Source organism: Phyllopteryx taeniolatus, chromosome 11 (assembly GCF_024500385.1).
Source record: "Phyllopteryx taeniolatus isolate TA_2022b chromosome 11, UOR_Ptae_1.2, whole genome shotgun sequence".
Lineage (NCBI taxonomy): Eukaryota > Metazoa > Chordata > Actinopteri > Syngnathiformes > Syngnathidae > Phyllopteryx > Phyllopteryx taeniolatus.
In genome coordinates, this window is record NC_084512.1 from 25,688,023 (window position 1) to 25,709,636 (window position 21,614).

Below are 21,614 nucleotides of genomic sequence, written 5' to 3' on the forward strand. Positions count from 1 at the left end.
CAAAAAAAAACCTTGTCTTACGAATTGAATTCATTCTGTGAAGAAACTCGTAACTAAAGTTTATTTGCATATCAAATAAATGTTCCCCAATGAAATGAATTGAAATGCCATTAATATATTTCAGCCCCCCAAAAAACATTGCAATTTTCCTCAAATTTTGGTACATTAATTGCTCACTTTAACGGCGGTATTTTATAAGCTTCTTTTCTGTCTTTTCTTCTTTGTAACTTGAAAAACTTGTCAGTTGGGACACTTGTAAGCCAATGTACCACTGTATTTTGCTTTATGAGACAAGTTGTTTTATGGTCATTTTGTTTGCAAAAAAAAAAAAAAAAATGCACGGGAAGTGCGAGAACGCTGGCGTGTACCTGGACGTCGCCACTTGGGAACCGTTAAAAACATGACCGCTGATTTGAAAGAGGTGCGAAAGATGTCGAACTAGAAATGCCATCTCTAAACAGAGGCATCGCCGTCGTCTACAATGTCCTGACACCCCCTCAAAGATCGCCTCATTTAACGGGAAGAGGGGCCTTATGAGTGAACGACTCAATGGTATGCAGGCAACAACACTCTTTTGTTGACCACAATATGTGTGGACAAGTTTAAATGTGTTTAAAGCGTGTGGGAGGGGTAAAACTCTAAAAACAAAACAAAAATAATAATGATAATAATTTAAGAAAGCACGGATTTTCTCATATTGAAGGAACATGTCCCCCGAAATAAACAGGACTGTAGTCATTTTTATTTAGCAAAATTAAAAAAACACATTTTGTTTGTTTTTCTCGGTTCCAGGTTAAAGCTAATCATTTTAATTTCAATTAATACCATTTGAGTAAATGGCACTTATGGGCGTTTGCATTTGAACTCTTTACTTTCACTTGATATAAATTGTAATAAGACAAAACTATTGAAGGCTTCCCACCTAATAGACACTTCCCCTACCGCAGCTGAGTAACCACTATTTCTGGAAATCCGTTAATTATGACCACCCCCCCCCCCCCCCCCAAAAAAAAAAAAATCTTGTGAATGGCAGCAGCTGCCTGCATAAAGTGATCCAATCCAGATCAGTGACACAATAACGTAAGCTAATGACGCCTTTCGGACCTGTTCCTTCTCATTGTCGTGCCGCGCACTCGTGAAGCGGCAAACCCAAAATGGCCTACAATAAAGGTGCGCCGCCACCTGAGTTTCACATGAAGTTCAAGAGGCTCCGCCGGCATTGTGCGACCTCTCTCGCTCTCGTTCGGCGCTCCATTCACGCCGGTGGCCTCGTTACTCGTCATTTGCATTTGACTTGTAACCCATTCAAGTGTCGGGGGAGCAGGTGTGACGGACGCCTTTTCAGCGGCCCCGGGCTCGCCCTCTTTCTTGCACTCCACGCTGAAATGCTCCTCCATGCGGCGGACCCCCTTCTTTTTTTTTTTTTAATCCAGCCGGGGCCCCCCTTTTGCTCTGAAACACTAATACGCAGCCTGAGTCGCGGTGAAATGGTGGAGCCCAGGCTGCGGACCTTGAAAGGGCGAAGTGACGGGGGTGGGTGGGGGTGTTGCGAAAGTACAGAGGAAAGGGGGGTAGTAGATGGTACAGATAGAAAGTAATATGAGCAAGTCAGAAACGTAGGAAATATTGTACTTTATTAAAACATACAGTGATGACATAATTGAATTAAATGAACACTGCATCAATCGACCATTTTACTGCTCTTTCTGGTATACCCGCCTCGGTCTGCTACGGGGCAGTATAAGACTGTCAGACGGAAATGCTGTTCATTGAAACATAGCTACTCCTCTCAGCTTGTCAGTACGGCACAAATATTACTCATTCTTTGCAGAGGATAAAGAATATATGACTACGAGTAGTGTTATAATGTTGTCTACCTGTGTTGCTGCACCGCTTGTGTTCAGTCCGTGACTTAAAGGGTGATAGCACCGCGACATAGGTGCTATTTAGCATTAGCATTAAGCTAGCGGCCTGAAAGATAAGCGATGTGATTTTAAATACATAAGATGTAATTCTCTTTGTTTGAGGTTTAGTTTGACAGTAAACTTCAGCGGGGAGTGCCCTTAAATGGCTTTGAAGACTTTTTGAATGAATTGCTCACGGTTTGCCAAAATGCTGCTGATTGTGTAGTGAGTTGAGTTCGCTGCCACGATACAGCGCTCGTATCGCAAGTCTGCGCTCGCAAGTCGGGTCAAGTCAGTTATTTTGAACCGCCTGCTCCGTTTTCTTCACTTTCTGTTCAGAAATAACAACATTGATCAAATTTGGGGGATGTTTTGATTTGTAGGTGTACATCCAGAGTTCCCATTGTTCAAATAGAAGCTATTATAAGCTTGCTTTTTAAAAACGTTGCTTTATTCTTAACATACTGCACGGTGATGGAGTCTCTATCGTGGTGAAGCGGCGTTAACCTCGACGGAAATGGCCTTCGAAAGTTGAGCATTGTTAGCATTGTTTTTTGCCTCAGTGATCAAGCGTGCAGCAAAAGCCAACAGTGACATTTTACCTTCACCTCTAATTAGGCTGTTATGTTGCTTTAACCTGCCGCTGGGCTGGGCTGGGCCAGGCTGGGCTGTTGCGGGGGGGGGGGGGGGGGGGGGGGGGGGGGTTAAAACACTCCATCCTCACCCAACTCTTTCCGACTTCTAACTTGCCCGCGCAACTCAATAACGCATGGTCGACTAGCTAAAATGTACACACACTCCACCCAGATGACCCAGCGTGATACTCACCCTGCCCCACCGCCACCCCCTCCCCAGGCACTATTGTTACCCCGCTAACAATAGAGCTCCTCTCCAAAAGAAGAACGCTTTTGTTCAAGTAGAACACTTCAATGTCAGCCCAAATTGAAGGGGAGGAGGACGGCGGAGGTGGGGTCAGAAGTGTATCGGGGGTGTTTGGGTAGAGGCCGCGGTGAGGTACCTTTTTTATTTTTTTTGGTTACAGTCATTTGCAATATTGGGGTGGGGGGTGACGGGGGGGGGCATAATTGGCGCTGTTCTGTCGCTCCTTAATTAGCTTTTGATAATGACTTTGATCATGATAAAATAAGCAATTAGGTCATTCCTCAAGTTCCCCTCGCTCTCTTACCAGCTCGTTAGAGCTTGATACCCGCTTGTTAATTAAATCCCAAAAATGCATGGTAGCACAATCTGATGCCAGCTCATTTGTTCCCCTCAATTATATACAATACTTGTTTTGATAAGTTAGCGCAACAGACAAAAAAAAGCTGCACAGAAAAATAGAACGCGACTGAAGCGGACCGTCCCCAAAAAACAGTTTGCGACCGTACACCAAGCGATTGAACACCGCACATCTACTGACACACTGTAGCAGAAAAACTGACCCTTTATCGGGTTTTGAGGCTCCACATACTATATCATACTGTACTGTACTTTTTTTTATATATATATATATATATATATATATAAATTGAACCACAAAAACATGGCGCAATTGTCAAAGAAGCAGTGGATTTCCACAAAGAGAGGAAACTGGCAACAATAAAGGAGAGAGTGTGGACAGTTTGAACGGCTGTTGGCAATGATTGATGGCCCCATTGCACCTGTGTATTTTGGCAACAGAGACTCTCCACGCTTAGCTTTCTAGCCACAGGTACATATAAATTTATGAATATAGATACAACATCATGATGACTGTGAGGCAGGCTAAACCCAACTACTGTATTTTTTCCCCCCACACTGATATATTTTTGCATAAAATCCAACTAAATTCTCATGTTAACAAGCTCTTTGGAACCCCCCCCCCCCCCCCCCTCCCCCTCCCCCCCACACCCAAATTTGCGTAAGAGAACAAAACTCTCATTGAATAGCTCCTTGCTTGACAATCCAATACTGTCACAATCATGGGGTTTAAGACATTCATTCAACCACTATACAGATTTACACGTTTTAAAATAAGCGACCACAACTCTTAAAATTTGTTCAGTTTTTAGCGGGATTAAATATGCTAAAAAAATGTTTTACTATGGACTTCTCTTTCATCTTTAGCTAACGAGTAGCGCCGGACTCTCACCAAACGCTTAAGTATGGAAATGTGTAGTAAGTGTATTTTATCACTTGCACTAATTAACGCAGGCTTAATCCCTGGACATGAGTGTGCGCGTCCGCACTCACACATGTGCACACCTGTTAGTCTTGTGTTTGACTAGCACTTGTATCAGATAGACGTTAAGGACTTTCATGAATGCTAATTAGTCATCCGAGAGACAACAGAGAGCTTAATGGCGAGAACGTGTGATACTTCCCCATCATCCAGCCATCCCTGGTGTCAAGATTGCGGCGGAGGATAACTGCTAAAGACCGTTTTTACCATGTGGAAACACAGCGCTCGGGGTGGGGCAAATGAGCTGGCATCAGATTGTGCTATCACGCAGTTTTTGATTTAATTAACATGCGGGTATCACGCGCTAACGAGCTGCGAAGACAGCGAGAAGAAAAAAAACTTGACGAATGACCTAATTGCTTATTTTATCATTATAAGAGGCTAATTAGGCGATGACAGAACAGCGCCAATTATGACACCCCCACCCCCAAAAATTGCTTCATTTCCTGGCACCAAGCATAAGCAACGCCCAGTATACTGGATACTGATTACAGTATTGTGTTTTACAATAATACTCAACTATATTCATACATTTATATGTACCTGTGGCTAGAAAGCCAAGCGTGATGTTGTACTTTCGCGTACATTTTTAGCGTGTTGAATTTGGTAGGATCTCATAGCCCCAAAAATGAAAATATTTTTAGGATAATGAAAACTTTGTAATTAGCATTTTTAAAACTGGTTACAATTGTAATTTTTTTGTACCCCAATATATTTTTGAAAAATATGGTATATTGTTTGCAAATTTAAAAAAAAAAAAGTATTTTGAAGATTCTTTAGAAAAAAAACATTTTTCTAAAAATATTCAACAATTTATTATAATTTTTAAAAATAGCAAATTATCGATTTTTCTATTTGGTTTGATTTGTATTTTTTTGCAACCCTCGTTTTCCATTTCTTACTAAATATAATATGAACATGGGTAACAATTTGCAAAACAATTTAAAAACAAAAGTATTTTTCTTTCATTAAAATATCAAATCATTTTTAGCCTTGCGGAAAATTCCAGAATGTACAACTACATTAGAATGGCATGCGGTTTTTGAAAATTGGGGCAATAAAAACCCGAATGACACTCGAGAGGGCAGACTTGCACCAAGGCCGTACAAACCAATGCGCCTCCTGCACTCGTGTGAATTTAGTCTTCAAGATTCACAGAGAAACTAAGTGTCCTAAAAAAACTACCCACCTGTTTCTGTTCATCCAGATCATGACATACCAACATGACCTCCTCGGCGGCGGTAATAAAAGCGATAGCGTTGCGATGCGTAAGTGCGGCTTAAATCCCATAAAGGGAGCAATCGTCATTTTTTATCCTGTTTGACAGCGACGCACGGCCCGTTAATGTCCGCCAGTTAAACTAATCCGTCATTTATTTGGACGTCACCCAAATATCAGTCAATATTGGGCTCTTAGGCTCCAACCTCCCGTCACCCCTCCCTTCGCTGAAAAAAAATGGGCCCGCTAAAACACGGGCCTCTTTATCAGCGCCGCTGTTAGCTGGCGCGGCGCAACCCCTAAAGCTCTTGTATAAATAAGATTAGTGTTGCGTTTGAACGGCGGGAAATAAGAGGTGTAATATCTGATGGTTTTATGCGCAGTATTACTGTTATCCCCGCTTAGTCGCCTTGATGCGCTTCTCTCCTCGCTCTCTCTCTCTCCCCCTCTTTTTCCTCAGTTCACGTTTGTTCATTGTTTTCTTCCCTTTTGCTCGCTCGCTCTCCTGCACCATCCAGACGGCTTTATGAGGCGCTAAGCTGGAATAAAGCGCCCCTCGTTCAAATGTTCATATTGTCCTGTTGGGTATGTCATGCAATATCGCTTCCTCGCTGTGCACATGCACGCACGCACACACACACACACACACACACTTTGCTATGATTTCCCATCTAAAAATGCTAATAAAACAAGATTTTATACATGAGGGAGATTAAAGATTCACATACTTCATCAGAGAGCAAAATAATTGCCAAAGTCATTTTGTAACGTTTTTGGAAAACAATGAAAAAAACCACAACAAATTCAACAAACAAGAAGAGTCCAGTTTTCTCGATTCCAGTTTTCTCGATTCGACCGTTGCCATGGCCTAGATACAGACATGAAGAAGAAAAAACACAATTTTTAAAAAGCACCATTTTTTAAACGTTTTATTGATATTGTAACGTTACGTTACGTTACAAATGACTTGGGCAATTACGCCATTGGGATAATGACATTTAAGTTTAGATCTGCAGTGTTAACACTACATCAGGGAGACTTTATTTGTTATTTTTTTTTTTATCAGATTTTGCAAAAGTATCAATATGTGATGCTAGTGTATTGATATTGTATCGTGTTTATACATTGTGATCTCAACACGCTGCCCAAGACTACTAATATAAGGTAATACAAGGTGTTTTTGTACGTGAGGGAGATTAAAAATTCACCTACTTAATCAGACAGCAAAAATATCAATATTTGGTGATCTATCGATACTGTATCGAGACGATACAGCGATATCCTACCTAAGACTACCAATAAAACATGTTCATGTTTAGACATGCATGTTGACAGAACGTGAGTGAGATACAGGTTGCAGATTTTCATCACAATATTGCGAAAATATTGATGTTTGGTGCTGATGTATCAATGCAGTATTTTGATGATACATTACGATATCCTGACCAAAACTATTAATAAACATGTTTTTTTTTATCACAGTAGACATAAAAGGTCTACACACCCCTGTTGTTAAGGTGACCTATAACTGAGGATGTAGCTGTGTTTAAAATGAGCCAATCATGTTCAAACTCAAACTTAAATTGGAGTCACCTACCAGCCACCATTTAAAGTGCCTCTGATTAATTCCAATAATGTTCAGATGTTCTAGTAGGCTTTTTCTGACATAGTTGTAATTACAGTACAAATCATGGTCTGCGGAGAGCTTCCACAGCATGAGAGGGATATCATTGTTCAAAGGTACCAGTAAGGAAAAGCATTAACTACACTATGGAACACAGTGAAGACAGTCAACATCAAGTGAGGAAAATATGGCACAACAGTGACGTTATCTAGAACTGGGTCTCACTCCAAAATTGAGAAAACGACGAGAAGAAAAAACGGTCAGGGAGGCTGATAGCAACATTGACGGACTTGCAGGAATTTCTGGCAAGTACTGTCTGTTTAGTACACGTGACAACAATCTACCATCGTCTTGCTATGAGTTAGGGTGGCAAGATGGAAGCCTTCTCTTACAAAGACAAAAAAAAACACACTTGAAATCACACATTGAGAGACAGCTACCCCCCCCCCCAAAAAAAAAAAAAAAAAAACTGAAATCCAAAGGTGCTGCAACAAAGTATTAGCTTGAGGGTGTGCATTTTTATGCCACCCGGTTATTGTATGCATTTTATTTTTCCCCCCAAAAGATTTGACTTTGTTTTGTCAGTTCAGTTGTCCAGGCTATAGGTCACCTTCAAAGGTGGCAAACATTTTGAAATGATTGCGATAAACGGAGGTTCATCGTATTGTGATCTTATCGTCAACCGAATAACTTCCTATTATCAATTAGTCATGCTGGTTCACGTCTAATTGAGGGGCGGCGTCCTCGTGCTCTCCGCCGCCTCCTTGAGCTTCTTTTGAGGCCATTTTGTTGTCGTCCATTTTCACATTTCCTCCCTAACTGGCCGCCACAGAGGGCAGACGCCGCACCATAATTACCCAATCTGTTCCCATTCATACGCTTCCATTTTCTCTCATTGCCGTCCACTCACCCCCCTCTTGCCCTTTCCGGCCTACGTTCCCCTTTGCGCCTCATCTCTTGTGGTAAGCAGCAGCTCTCCTCCTCCTCCTCCTCCTCCTCCTCCTCCACCTTGTCTTCTCACCCCTGTGGGGGTACAAAAGCCGGCCCTCCAATATGGGGGCATTAGGGCAGAGTGCAGGCCCAGCTGGACGCCGCCTTGAGCCAGCTGAGGGTTATCCGCGGCGAGCCCCGAGTTGAGTCGCCGCGGTGTGGTCGTGTGATGTCGCTGATGCGGAAAGGCTCTCCTCAACATGCCGCAGCCTTTGATGGGCCCCAGGGCCCCGCACCCGGCCCGGGAGCCCCTCTGTGGGGGCCCGGATGTGATTCACACTCACACCAAGTCACTTTGGTGGGGTTTCGATTGTCTTTTCCTTTTTGTTGGAAAGTTCCATCATGGCTTAATTCATTCCACTTTGGCCAGTGGTTCTCAAACCTTTTATACCAAGTACACCTTAAAAAAATACTTGGCTCTCTGAAAACGAGGCAGGTTTTTTTTTTTTTTTTCTCCCAAAAGTATAATTAATAATATTGTAAGCCACATTAACATTAATACTGTGCCTAAATACAGAAAAAAAACTGTACCTATATAAATGTTTAATAAAAATTATACAACAAACACAATGTATTGTACTTTGAAGTTACATACAACTGAGCCGTACCATGCAAATGTATCGTACTAGTTTTGACCTTACTGGATATACTTTATCCTCTGTGAAAAATAACTTACTTACTTACTATGAATTACTGCTGCGTTGTGGCGTATCCTCCATCTCCATGAATTTCTGTATGTCTGTATTATACTGCCACAAGGTGGCCATAGCAGAAGGAGGAGCACGATGTCCATTTAATTGAAGCAAAAAATGTGTCCAAAACTGTTAAATTCGTTAAATTTGTTACGTTCCTGCTTTCTTTCTTTATGTCAATACTGAATGTTTTATTGAGTACTATTTATTTATCATTAAAAGGGATAGAAGTGACCCTAAAAAGGTCTTGAATGTCTTAAGTTTGGATTCATTAAACTTGCAGATACCCCGCTGTAAAGGAACATTATTCCTGAGAAATAAATGTAACAATGTCTACTTGTCTTATTTTGAGGCGCATCTTGAGGTCCTCAAAGGCAAATTTAGGGTCACTGAAAATAATCAGCCTCCCGCTGGCTTGGTTTAGCACTTCACGGCTGTTTTGGGCTCAAAGACGGCCACGCTCCTTTCCAATATTAGCTGTTGTGCTAATATGTGTTTCTGTGTGAAACTCCTCTCCCGCTTTCTACATGTGACAGATAACATCCCGCCATAGTTCAAAACCACACAAGCAGGCTGATTTCAAAGTTTTCGTCAGGAAAAGCGACATTTCATCCAGGCTTCTGATGTTGGCCTTCAAACATTTCATTTTTCCATTTCATCTGTTTCCTCCTCCTTTCACCCTCTTTGCCGTGCCTCCTCCCCAAAAAGAGAAGTATTGTCAGCGTGGCCCAGATTCATTTTAGATTAACGCGTCTTTCTCTCTCGCTGTACCTTCAAAGGACCTCCATTACGTGGCCGGCGATAAGGGCGAGCTGGTGCTGGCGGCGGTGGCCAAGAGGAAGGCCCACCAAGTGGCGGAGTCGCACGACGGGCAGGAAATAACCGCCGTGATTAACCGGAAAGACGTTGAAGGTGAGTTTTTTTTTTTTTTACATTTTAAAGTAAGTCACACAACTTCAAAGGCCCCTCAGACATTTAAAGATGACAATTACGTCCACAAGCTGTTACTCTCATGTTGGACAATTAAAAAAATTAAACCTGCTTTTATTGGTCAAATAATTGAGCATCAAAAATGGCACTTATACCTTAAATAGTGTTCAGTGGTCTTAATAATGCCTCAAATACAATAAACAGCATTTCTATGTCATCTTAGTAACACAACACACGCGATGAACATATCCGATGAGTCCTTCAGAAGAAGAAGAGTGCGTCGTCTCGGGGTGTTTAACTCGGCGGCGTAAGGTCGTGCGCCTACGGCCGCGTGCTGCTCGGCCAATGAAAACCGGTCCCTAACGAGATGCGCAACACGCGCCCTCGTGGTCGTCCTCGTAAGCCTCTTAATTGTCTCCTCGGTGATTTGTCGGCATCACCCGCAGCTCAGCCTAGCCTCGGACACACAACGCTGCACTGCACAAGGCAGCGAGGAGGAAGCAAGAAAAGTTGGCCCAATGTATTGGGAAATGTGCACATTAAAGACAATGGGGAGTGGATGGGGAACATTCTTTGGATTAACAGTGTATGGTGGGTGACCTGTGGACCATGGACAGCAGTTCATGGACTACAGTCTATGTATTAAGGTCTATATTCTCTATGGTCTGAGGCCTAAGCTCCATTGACAACGGTCTATGGTATGTACTAGGATCTCTATTACCGATGGTCTATGGACTGTTCTATGGACAACATTCTATGGAGTATGGACTATGCACTATTATCTACGGTTTATAGATTATAATGGACTCTGGCCTATGGCCTACAGTCTATAGATTATGGTCTCCAGACTGTGTTTACTGTGTAAGGGTATATGGAGAATTTTCTACGAATGATCTTTTTTGACCTGTGGACTATTCACTATCGCCAAAGGACGTTGGTCTCTGAACTACATTCTATGGATATTGTCCAATGGTTTATAGACAACGGACTATGGACTTCAGTGTAGGGACCGCGGTCTATTCATTTTGATCTATGGATTATGGTCGATGCACTATTCTATGGCCAATAAGATATGGTTTCTAGACTGTGGTCTTGGAGTGTGGCCTACTCTCCATGGTAGGTGGTCTCTGTGTTGCATTGCTCAAATGTTCCTAGTCCACACCATGCAGCTGCTCCAGGCACAAAATGGAGGCCGGAATGCCTCTTGTGAGTAAGTAGTGGGTGTGTGTTGTGTGATGTGAACTACTGCACGATGCACGCAGTATTACAGTTAGTGCTGGTTACGAGTCTGCTTAGTGTGTTTATTGTGATTAGCTACTGCGTTCCCTCTGAGACAACATCCTGATCTTCTCCTCAGCAAATAGTAGGCGACCTTTAACAGAACACACTCTTGCCGTTGAAGGCAAACACGCAGCTTTTCAAGGCATACTAAACTCAACAAACGCGCACCATATTAAATATATTCAACACTATGTGCTCAGGGATTCTTTAATAACAATCCAATTGTTTTTATTGATTTTCACAGTATACAGGTATACGCACACCACAGGACTACGTAACAGCACAATAGAATAACGCTACACCACACAAATCAAATTTGAGGCGTTCTTCACAAAAAGCTTTATTTGGGTTTAAAAAGCTGCTTTGAAATCCACTGTAGCCTTGTCAGTGTACTCATGTTTGTGGATTGTGTTGCTAGAGGATTTGCCGTAATCCATAGACTGTAAATCATAGTACACAGATCGTAGATCCTCAGTAGTCCAGTCGTCTATTCAATGTAGACCAATTGACCAAAGTATGTAGTCCATGCACCACAGTCTTTCTACAATAGCCCATAGACCATAGTCCATACCCCATTAGACCATAAACCATAGTCCACTGACCATATTCCATAAACCATGGTCATTGGACCATTTGCCAAGAGACCCAGTTCACAGACCGTAGAACATAGTCCATATATCGCAGTCCAATTAGATACACTATCAATCCTGTGAAGGAAATGAAGGCTCAATGATTATTTTATGCTTGATTTTTCATCGAATTTCTGACAATAATCTGATTTTACCTCCACAGATGAATTCATTTGACTTTCAGGAACAAATCAGCTTTTCCATCTGAAACTCAAGTCTTCTTTTGATGCTTTGAACAACTTTGCGGCGCACCGAGTTTGCGTGTTGGAGCCGACGGATGTTTTTTTTGTTGTTGTTTTTTTTTTTTTTTGCGCACGTCTTCTCGCATTCACGCTCGTCCTTTTTGTAAGTCGCGCACTCAAAACGCACAATGGAAGAATCGCAGCGCAGCTTAGCGACGGTCCTTTCAGAAGGCTGCTGGCTGACAAGTAGCGATGGGCACAGATACGCCATTGTGAGCATCACCAGAAGTGGGAAGCGAAGCGTTCTCTCTTTCACGCTATCACTTTTTCTTCTAGGTCTCTCTTTTTTTTTTTTTTTGCCAAGAGCGCCAGCCAAGTGGCTTTGACGCCGCTCCTGCGTAAGAAGTTGCCACGCGGCCCCCGGGCATTTGCGCTGGCGTCAGGACAAGAAGAGCTTTATCTAGATATCCACGTCTACGCCGTCGAAAAGCTCGTTAGCTCCAGCGTGTCCCCCAAAGAACAGCTGTTAGTTTCGCGTTCCCACTTGCTCTTTTGCACAACCTCCGTCGCTGGTTTGACAAGGACTTCGACGCCGTGTTGTTGTCACGCCGTGAAATCTTTTAAATAAAAATAATAATAATTTTCAAAAAAGCTGAACCTGCACTGCCATTCGGAAAACAAAAACGATCATGAAATATGATGACATTTCAATGGTGTGTACGAGTACACGTCATGCTAATTGCTGTCATTTAATGTCAATAGTTGTCAAGCTTTTTTTGTGAAGACAACGTGTGATGCTAACGGTCTGCAACACGGATGAGGAGGAACGTTAGAACGCGTGTGTGTTTGCATGTTTGTTTGTGAGTCGTAAAATGGCAAGTATACTTTTTTTTTTTTTTGCATATTTATCACAAAAATGTTTCAGACCATCAAACCTATTTTAATATCCCACAAAGACAGCACAAATCAAGACAAAATGCAATGTGTCAATGATGATTTTATTTATTAAGGGGATGGGGGGGTCCAAACCTATGTTGCCCTGTGTGGAAAAAGTAATTGCCCCCTTTCTTGAATCATGTGATTAACCACACTTTTGTTTTAATGAACCCAGTATCTGCATTCCCTCTTGTGACTTTTTCGTATTTAAATAATTGAATTTGCATTATTTCCTTTGCGAAATATTGCTTTAGTTTTCATGCAATTCATGCAATTTGGAACAGATTAATCACAAAAACCAAGGTGCCACTGTATTGTAAATGTTTCTTCTTTTTTTTTTTTTTTTTTTTTTTTTTTTTTGGAAGTGCATGTTAGAAATCAACGTTCAAAATGAATAAATGTTCAAAATCATTTCTAAAATCAGCAATCAGAAACGGGAGCATATACCTTTTTTCCCTGCACTGTACATGTATACTGTATTGTAACTTTTGAATGTTTTTAGAATGCTGTAAGAGAAAGGAACGGTGTGGACGCTTACAGCCTGACGGACAAGAGCCAAAGAACAACAGGCTCATCACACTCAAACACTCCCAAACTAACACCGTGAGTTACACGTCTGTCCATCGTCTCATATACAAAGGCAGTTTACAATAACTTTTATTTCCATACATGCTAATGCATTGGGAACACCGTACATTCCATTTCTAATGAGAACCGCTTTACGTCTGTGTTGCATGGAGTCCACGACCTCTGGCGCTGTACATTGGCCACAGTCCATAAACTGTGGTGTGTAGTCCATAAACCGAAATGTGGAGACTATAAGCCATGGTACTTAGATCTTAGTCCAAGAACATTTATCAAGGACTCTAGAGCATAGTTCGTAGACCACTGACCATAGACCAATAGCCCATATATCATATTCCACAGATGTTAATCAATAGATCCGAGCCAATGCACTATAATCTGGAGGCCGTAGACCATAGTCCATAGATCGTAGTGTGTTGACCATAGACCATAGTCCGTAGACCATAAACCAGAGGCCTTAGAGCTTCGTCCAAAAACGTCAAATGCAGAGAACCAATTTTGTGTGCAATAAAGGTGATTCTTCTTCTTCTTCTTCTTGAGCGCACTGCATTGACCGTTGTTGGTAGACCATAGCTATTGTCCATTTGATTACATCATCCATATTTCATAGTCCATAGACCATATGAAAGCCATCCACCTCTATCGCCCTACATTGTATTATAGTGAAGATGTCAAATGTCTGTTTTTATGTCGCATTGCACGCCATAATTTCTCTCCTTTTGTTGACAAGGAGCCTCCTCGCGGGCGGCTGCTGTTTTTGTCTGTTACATTTTGCGCTTCATCATTGTGTGCATTATGATGCACATGAAAGCAAACGTCGCCGTCTCTCTGGTGACGTTTGAAATGTCAAAGCCATTTGGGTTCTGGCACTTGCACACCCAAAGTGCTTTCAAAACGCCAGCATTTGGAACGCCTGACGAAACCCCAGTGATGGTTTCATGCAACGCCGTGTGAATGAAGAGTGTGACTAAACACACAAATATAAGCATCCGTGGCTCTATTGTGAAATTGGGACAACTATCCTGCTGGAGTGTTTATATGGGATTTGTGTTCTTTATGTGCTCCCGAGGCTTTTCGCGGCTCTTTGACTGATGACTCCGTCCGGCCGGCCTTCCTCTAAGCCCGTCCAAAATCCCTTCCTATCGGCCAATTTGAGTCCAGACTGGCAGAGCTGCTCGGTGCTAAGCTCTTCTTTTTTTTTTCTCTCTCTCTCTCTCTCTCTCGCTATAAAGAAAGCATGTTAGCAACACGCAGCCCCAAGTCTTCGCCTGCTGACTGAGGCCAAGAAAATCACATCCCGAAGAGAGCAATGCTAAAAAAAAAAAAAAAGTCTTTGCCTTTAAAAAAAATATATATATAAATTGTTCAATCAACCCCCTCCTCTTGTAGCATTCCGCCATTGTAATGTGCGCTCAGTTTCTTTGTTTCTCATACGAAGCAGGCGACAGCTTAGCTTTCGGAGCGTTTTGGCTCCATGTGCGGCGAGCACAATGGCGGTCCGGAGGCTCGTCAGCCTTTCCCGCGCTCCCACCTCAAACACTCCCAAATCCTGAAATCCAGATCCTTGTGGAGTGAGAATGAGCGGGAATCTGGGATGTGACCCAACATTTCTTTGATGGCTGCCGGCCTCCGTCGCTCTCAACTACATTCGCGGAGCAGCTTTTTTTTTTTGTTTGTTAGTGATGTCAACGTAAAGTCTGTTTCTCACTCGAATCTCCAATTAGAACCAGTGCCCGTCGGCCATAATCCACAGTCCATCGTGCGTAGTTCTTGGACGATTTAACCACAGTCAATCTGCCACAGATCGTAGAACGTAGTCCGTAAACTATATTCCACAGATCGTAGTCCACAGACCATATTCTGCAGACCAGAGTAAATAGGTCATTGTCCACGGACCACAGTCAGTGTGCCATAGACCATTAGATCATACTTGAGAGATCATTAAATATTATTTTCTCATTAAAGTATGCAAGAAGAGCTCCCTTCCCATTAGCATTTGGCAAACAGGAGCTCCAGAGTTGTATACCGTCTCGTTGCACAGTCTACATTTCGTGCGAAGAAAGTCGCATGACCGAAGTCTTCGCTGACCAGTTTGAGGGCGTGCACGACGTCGCTCACGATGGCCGCAAGGTCAAGTTTCGGTGTAAACAAAACGACTGCAGTTTTTTCGAGTAGCTGTTTAGTTCGTCTCTTCCTTTCAAAGTCCCGGTCCCATTTCGTCCTCTCTCTCGCTTGACTTTAGGAACTTTGATTCTTTTTTTTTTGTTGTTCAGCGCTGACAGACAATCCAGTCAGGGACAAACCCCGCCGCCAGAACACCGATACCAGCTTGTGTTTGTGTACGCATGCGTGCGTGTGTGTCTGCCTGTCACGCACTGCTATTTGTGTGTTGTGTCTCGCGCACACGCCTTATCTCGGGCTGCAGCTTAACCTTTGCAGGTGAAAGAGTCGCAGGAATATAAATAAGAATAAACGGGAGCAGCGAGTTAACCTGTCGAGCCGCATTCCTTGTGGAATGTTGTCATCTGATCACCTGACGTGTACATTACAATAATTGTCCTGCGCGAAAACGTAAAATCTAACGTAAACAGTAAATGTGAAACATTTGTTGTTGTTTTTAAACGAGTATCTCCATTTGTGATCGCTGCAACTGTTCTTCAAAATGCTTCTTTCCACTTTCGACCGCACTTCCTCGATACACTTAGGCTTGCGAGAGGCAAGCGATGACCCATAATATGCTGAAGAGGAAATACGACTTTTGTTTTAATGAACCGAGTATCTGCATTCCCTCTTGTGACTGTCCTTCACTTTGACCGCACCTCCTCCATTTTCGGATTGGTGAGCGAGATGAGCGACAACGCGCAATTCGCTGAAGAGGAAACTTGATCGCTAGTACTTTGGTCTAATGAACCAAGTAGCCACAGCTCGGTTAAGGAATCTATCAAACAGCTATATGGAATTTCAAATTCAGTGCTTATATTATCGATTAAACTATGAATGATTCTGACTTCAAAGTAAAGGGATTGCTTTGAAGACTTTAGCGGTTTTACCTCGCTTCACGACGTTGCAAGCTTTTTTTTCGTCCCACTTCAACATATCAAATGATTCCAATTCCCGGACTGATGGGGAATTGTCACGCTGCCGTTTGATAATCCAGACTGTAGGCTAATGGAGGCGATTTGCGTCACATTGTTTTAAATAGCTGCATAAGGGTGTTAATGTCAATCACAAGCTTATTAACGTACAACGCTTGCAGCCAGAGAGCTCACCGTGAGTGACAACAAGTTAAACACCAGCCCGCGCGACATGTTCAATTAACAGACGAGACACATTGTATGTGTGTGTATGTGCATATAAATTTGTGATTATAAAGTGTAAATGTTCTCTTTCTTCTTCTGCAGGAAGCAAGGAAGATGAACAAGGTCGCCTCAATGTGAGTTATTTGGTTTTATTTTTATTGTTATTCTTATTTTTATTGTTATTCTTTCTTTTTTTGTGCGATTTCTGTGTAAAATGTATAAATTAATTAATACAAATAAAATTATATATTGTACAGTAGAGTAGAGTAGTAGAGTGCATATTCGCAGTCGGGCAATCGCGGATTATCCTATTTGCGCATTTTTGGGAGTAAGCTATCCCTCGTTATCAGCAGAAAATCCTACTTATTTGTGTTTTTTCTTTTTTTTTTTTTCTTCTTTTTTTTTTACCCGATCTGCTGCTTATTTGCGTTTATTTATGTATTTATTTTATTCCCATTGCAATTATAAGGAAGCATCATTCACAAATTTTCAGCCCCTATCTCTTGGAATAGTAGGAGTTCACTATTTATAATAATTGTTATGTAATAATGTCATTAATTAAAACCAACATGCTATCAGTGTGAGTTTGTTACTTTCATTTTTAATTACCAGTCACTTGATTTGTTTTCATTTAATAAAACAATTAACAATTGATTTGATCAATGTTATCATGAAATTCATTTTTATTTTTTAAAGTAACTCTAATTTGTGAATTTTTAATGTTAAAATTGACTAATGTATTAGTTTTTTATTATCAAACTAATTTTATTTATTATTTCAATTTTAATTGACTTTATTGCAACTCATTTCAATCAGTATTTTTAAAAAATAAATTACATTAACTTGTATTATTGCATTTTCTGTATGTATTAGTTTTTTATGCATAGCAAATTTGCAAATGATTTTCTTTTTTTATTTTAACACTATATTCATTAACTTGCAGGTAACTGCTGCTGTGGAGTGGAAGTTTTTCACCTCGGAACCGTTTGACCTCAGTGACACGCCCACTTAGCTGCCGATCATTCACCAATCATTGTTATCGAAAAAGGTGGAGTTCAGAGTGGTTCTTGCAAGCCACACTGATGGCGCAGCATCAGCACCAGCTGTTGCTCCAGTGTCTCGCTGTGAAATCTTCAACTTTTCATCCCAATCGTGTTCTTCCACACCAAGCTCATCCAGCTGTTCCTCTCGGGTCCTTGCTGTCTTGCTGTGCTTATTATGTTAATGAGGCCCACCGTTTTGCCAAAGTGGCGCAGAAGGGCTCACTCAACAAACCGATTTGGAGAAATAAGCAGATAGATGAAGCTGCACTGGGTTGTTTAATTTCACAACTGATGGGTGGCCAGGCACTCCTAGAGACGTAACTACACTACTCGCCAAAAAAGTTAGGAGAAGCGGCAGTAAAACAGGCCAGAATACAGATGTTATCAATAATCAACAGCGTTACGCCATTGTAAGGTTTCAAACGGGATGTTCAACGGAGATACTGGAAGAGTCACAGAAAGGCATAGATGTAGACGTGCTTGGAAATTTTCAAACACTTTGTTCGAGAAGCGCAAGTTGTGCAGAAAGTACTCAAACAGTGAGCATTTGGACACTCAAAAGTTCAAAGGTCAAATTAAGTTCACCTGAAAAGGTTATCGTGCGTTTTAGGGTCACCCTGAAATTTCACCCGAAAGCCCTATTCACCTTTTTGTGAATAGTGTATTAATTTTATACAAGACGTTAACAAGCCAATTTTCCATAATATGTGTCCTTTGAAGAAAACATCTTGAAAATGTTCCATTAATTATGAACTGTAACATATTTCCATGGCTGATATTGAATGTTCCTCAAGGTGTGTGTGTGTGTGTGTGTGTGTGTGTGCGCGCGCGTGTATGAGATTAAGGCCGGCAGTTTTATTCATGAACAGGAGCCGAGCGGCGACGTTAAAGCGTGGCACCTTTCCTGAGCATCCGCCATGCCGGTGTCAGAGCTGTCGACGCGGCGCGCTCGCCTGCCTAATCTGACAGCGCCTAATCCCTCACTGTATCCTAATCTATTTACTTTGCATTCTAAGAGGATTTACACCCCCCTCCAAAAAAGATATACAAGGAGCCGTGGTTGGAAATGGACAGAAGATCAGCGAGGATGCTTTTCTTTTTTGTTGTTTGTTTGTTTTGTGGCAAAAAAAAAAAAAATGGGTGGGGGGGGGAGGGATCGAGGTACGTTTTCCGCCGAGTCAATCCGCCGCATGAAAGGATTCCATTTTGGTGACTGATACTAATGCTTCTCTTATGTACGCATCCAGCACGCCGTGTTTGGCCTGTCACGCTGCCTTCACATGGCGTCGTGTCCTGATTGTTTGACCTGACAGCTGCAAAAATTGCTTAACAGTCTCGGCTCCTCTCTGCGGAGGCCACACGCAGCAGACCTTTTGACACCCCCCCCCAAAAAAAGGTCTCCGCCCCAGTTGATTGGCAGTCAAAGGGAGCGAATATTTTTTTTTAAAGTCCAATTTACGAGAGAGCCGACTGAGTTTGTTTCCGATTTTTGTTGTTGTTGTCTTGCGTTGCGAGTAAAAAAAAAAAAAAAAATTGTGAGTTGAGCGCTCGCTATGGCGGTAGTGGACTTCACAAGTAGCAGCTAGTTAACAAATCTTAAAAAAAATAAAAAAAGCGGTCAAGTTAAAGCTTACTGTAAAACAAAACAAAGAGAATTACCCATCTTGTATTCGACCAAACCACTTTAACGTTGTTTTACGAAAGTCTGCTAGCCTAATGCTAACACGCGATGGAAAACAAAAAATAATAATAATAATAACCTAACAGGTGAATTTACAAATAATGCGTGAGTGGGAGGAGGACACTGGATTTGTGTTCAGATTGAATGCAACGCACTGCTATTATTGTGACGTCACCTGCGTTAACAAAAAATGAATCCATTGCAATGGCCAACAGCTAAGATGTTTGACATGCTCTATCAGGGCTATTAACACACTGGTGGCCTTGTTAATGTTTCCTAATGAAGGCAGCCTGCAGCACTTTGCCGCATCCTGGGATTTATCAGTGCTAATGATGGACCCGCCGCCCTCAGGGCCGCTTCGTCGTCTGTGTGAGCTCCGTGGCATTATGTACTTCATTAGGTCATTTCACGCATGAAGCGTACGATTTTGGGACGCTTTGGATCTGTTTTTGCCATGTTTGATCTGTAGTTTGCTCTTTTAAAAGGTAATTACCCAATGGTGACGTGCTTGAGTTCGCGTTAATGCAGTCTTTGGAAAAAGTCATTTGAATACGTGAATATCCAACTTTGTCTGCTCCAGGGTAAGTTCTGTAACGTAATGCTATGCTATTGTTAGCCTTAGCCAGCCAAGCTAACGAAGCTAGCGACGTGCTCCTGGTCAATTGTCAGCACTTTCACGAAGATCACAAATGGAAAAGTACTTTCTCATTTAATTTAATGGCGCAACATATCGTTAGCCGAATAGCATAATTGCCCAAGTCATTTTTAACGAGAGAAAAATGAACAAGAAATTATTTTGTGACAGTAATAGAAATGCCATTATGCTTTTAGGCTATTTTAGGCTTTTTTGTTTTGTTTTTTTTCCTGATTTCTTGTGTATTTTTGTTTTCTTTTCTTCCCCCCTTATTTTTATGTCCCAACATTTTGTGTTTTTCTTTCTTTTTTGCCCCATTAGATGTGAGCTGAGACCTAATGCAAATAGTTATTTGTTGTACTTTTCTCATTTTTTGTGTGTAGAATATTTTAGTTTTTTTATTTTTACGGTTAAATGTGGATGTTCATCACTGTCAAATAAATGTTTTGGGCTCATCGTTGGTTGTGTTGGTCGTTTAGTTAAAAGACTAATGATGATTTGGGGGAAACAAATGTGCTTATGGGTTCTTAAAATACACCCAACAGCTGTAAAGGAGAATAAACTCGTATTCTTTTTAATTAGTGGTCATTTGGTTGCTCTTTTCAATCATTGAACATGTAGTTATGTTTGTTTTTCTATCCTTGCACTAAAACAAACGATTACGTGAGGTTTAAAAAGTGCACTTTTTCTGAGTGACTGCGAATGTCCATTTTGTGTCTGTTTCTACATTTTTGAACATCACTGACCTTTTGTGTCTCCAAGTGAAAAAGGAAAGATGGCCCACACGTGAGACAGCCGTCCGGAGACGATCTGGTCCGCCAACAGGAAAATCCTGCCGACGCCCCGAGGCCAACGAGACTCACCTAAGCGCACCGTCCCCCGAGGGTGGGAACAAGTCGCGATGACGTCCCGAGAGATGATTATCCCGACAATTCTCAACATGCAGCGGGGCCTCGGTGGTCACGGCAGGTCGGACACGCCCGCAAACCGGGACCAGCGGGCACTGCACGGACGGAGGTCAAGAAGGAAGTGAAGGTAAACACTTCCTCTCGTAGGGAAATGTCTAGTGGTTTTATTTAACAATGAAATATCCGTTTTCTATTATATCGATATCACGATGTATTGGCTCATGTACACTACCGTATACCGTACCGATACAGCAAAATCGGCTCTCAGTACTGTCCTATCTTATTTGTATGTAATTCACTGAATCAGTTTTAAAATCTTTAGCTGGACACGTCACTTTTTCATCAGACTAATAAATAAAAAAATAAAAAAATAGCTGATCTTTCAGTTTTGGTATCGTTACATCTTCGGCGATAATGATACGATTCGCCGCGATTTCCATCCCCTACTTTCTGTTTTAGTGTTTGTGTATTTACAGCACGGTGAAAAAGCCTGCGGCCACCATTAGATGTGTTGTGACTGACCATATCTAATTACTCAGCAGTCACTTAGCGGAGCACAGACCTCCCCCAAGGCCCAGCTCTTATCAGGCTACTTCCTGGTTCTTGACCAGACGGGTGGTACTATTATGATTCCTTTGGGTGGGCGGCACTTCCATTGAGACCATCAAAGAGGGAAAATAACTTCCTGTATCGGCATACTTATCCAGAGCGCCACCAAAACGACATTCACCAACCAAGTTTTATTTTGAAACACTAATTTGTGTCGTACCATTTCCTGTTTTATTGCGTCGACGTGACTTCTTCCCTATACTTCATATAGGATGGAAAACGTTCACTAATGTTTTGACCAAATAAAT

At 41.9% G+C, this 21,614-nt stretch overlaps 1 protein-coding gene across 12 annotated transcripts in view; it reads left to right on the plus strand.

Annotated features, from left to right (window-relative positions):
* wdpcp (WD repeat containing planar cell polarity effector) overlaps positions 1-21,614 on the plus strand; it is a 75,561-nt gene that overhangs the window by 48,619 nt on the left and 5,328 nt on the right. For 6 of the 12 annotated variants that reach the window (XM_061789766.1, XM_061789769.1, XM_061789770.1 and 3 more), the window contains 4 exons: positions 9,429-9,561; positions 13,110-13,210; positions 16,594-16,625; positions 17,435-20,884. In XM_061789766.1, coding sequence (XP_061645750.1) covers positions 9,429-9,561; positions 13,110-13,210; positions 16,594-16,625; positions 17,435-17,438 — 270 coding nt within the window. In that variant the 3' untranslated portion in view covers positions 17,439-20,884. Of the gene's footprint in view, positions 1-9,428; positions 9,562-13,109; positions 13,213-16,593; positions 16,626-17,434; positions 20,885-21,614 lie in introns of those variants that run through there. The other 6 variants (XM_061789775.1, XM_061789777.1, XM_061789774.1 and 3 more) reach the window with 5 other exon arrangements.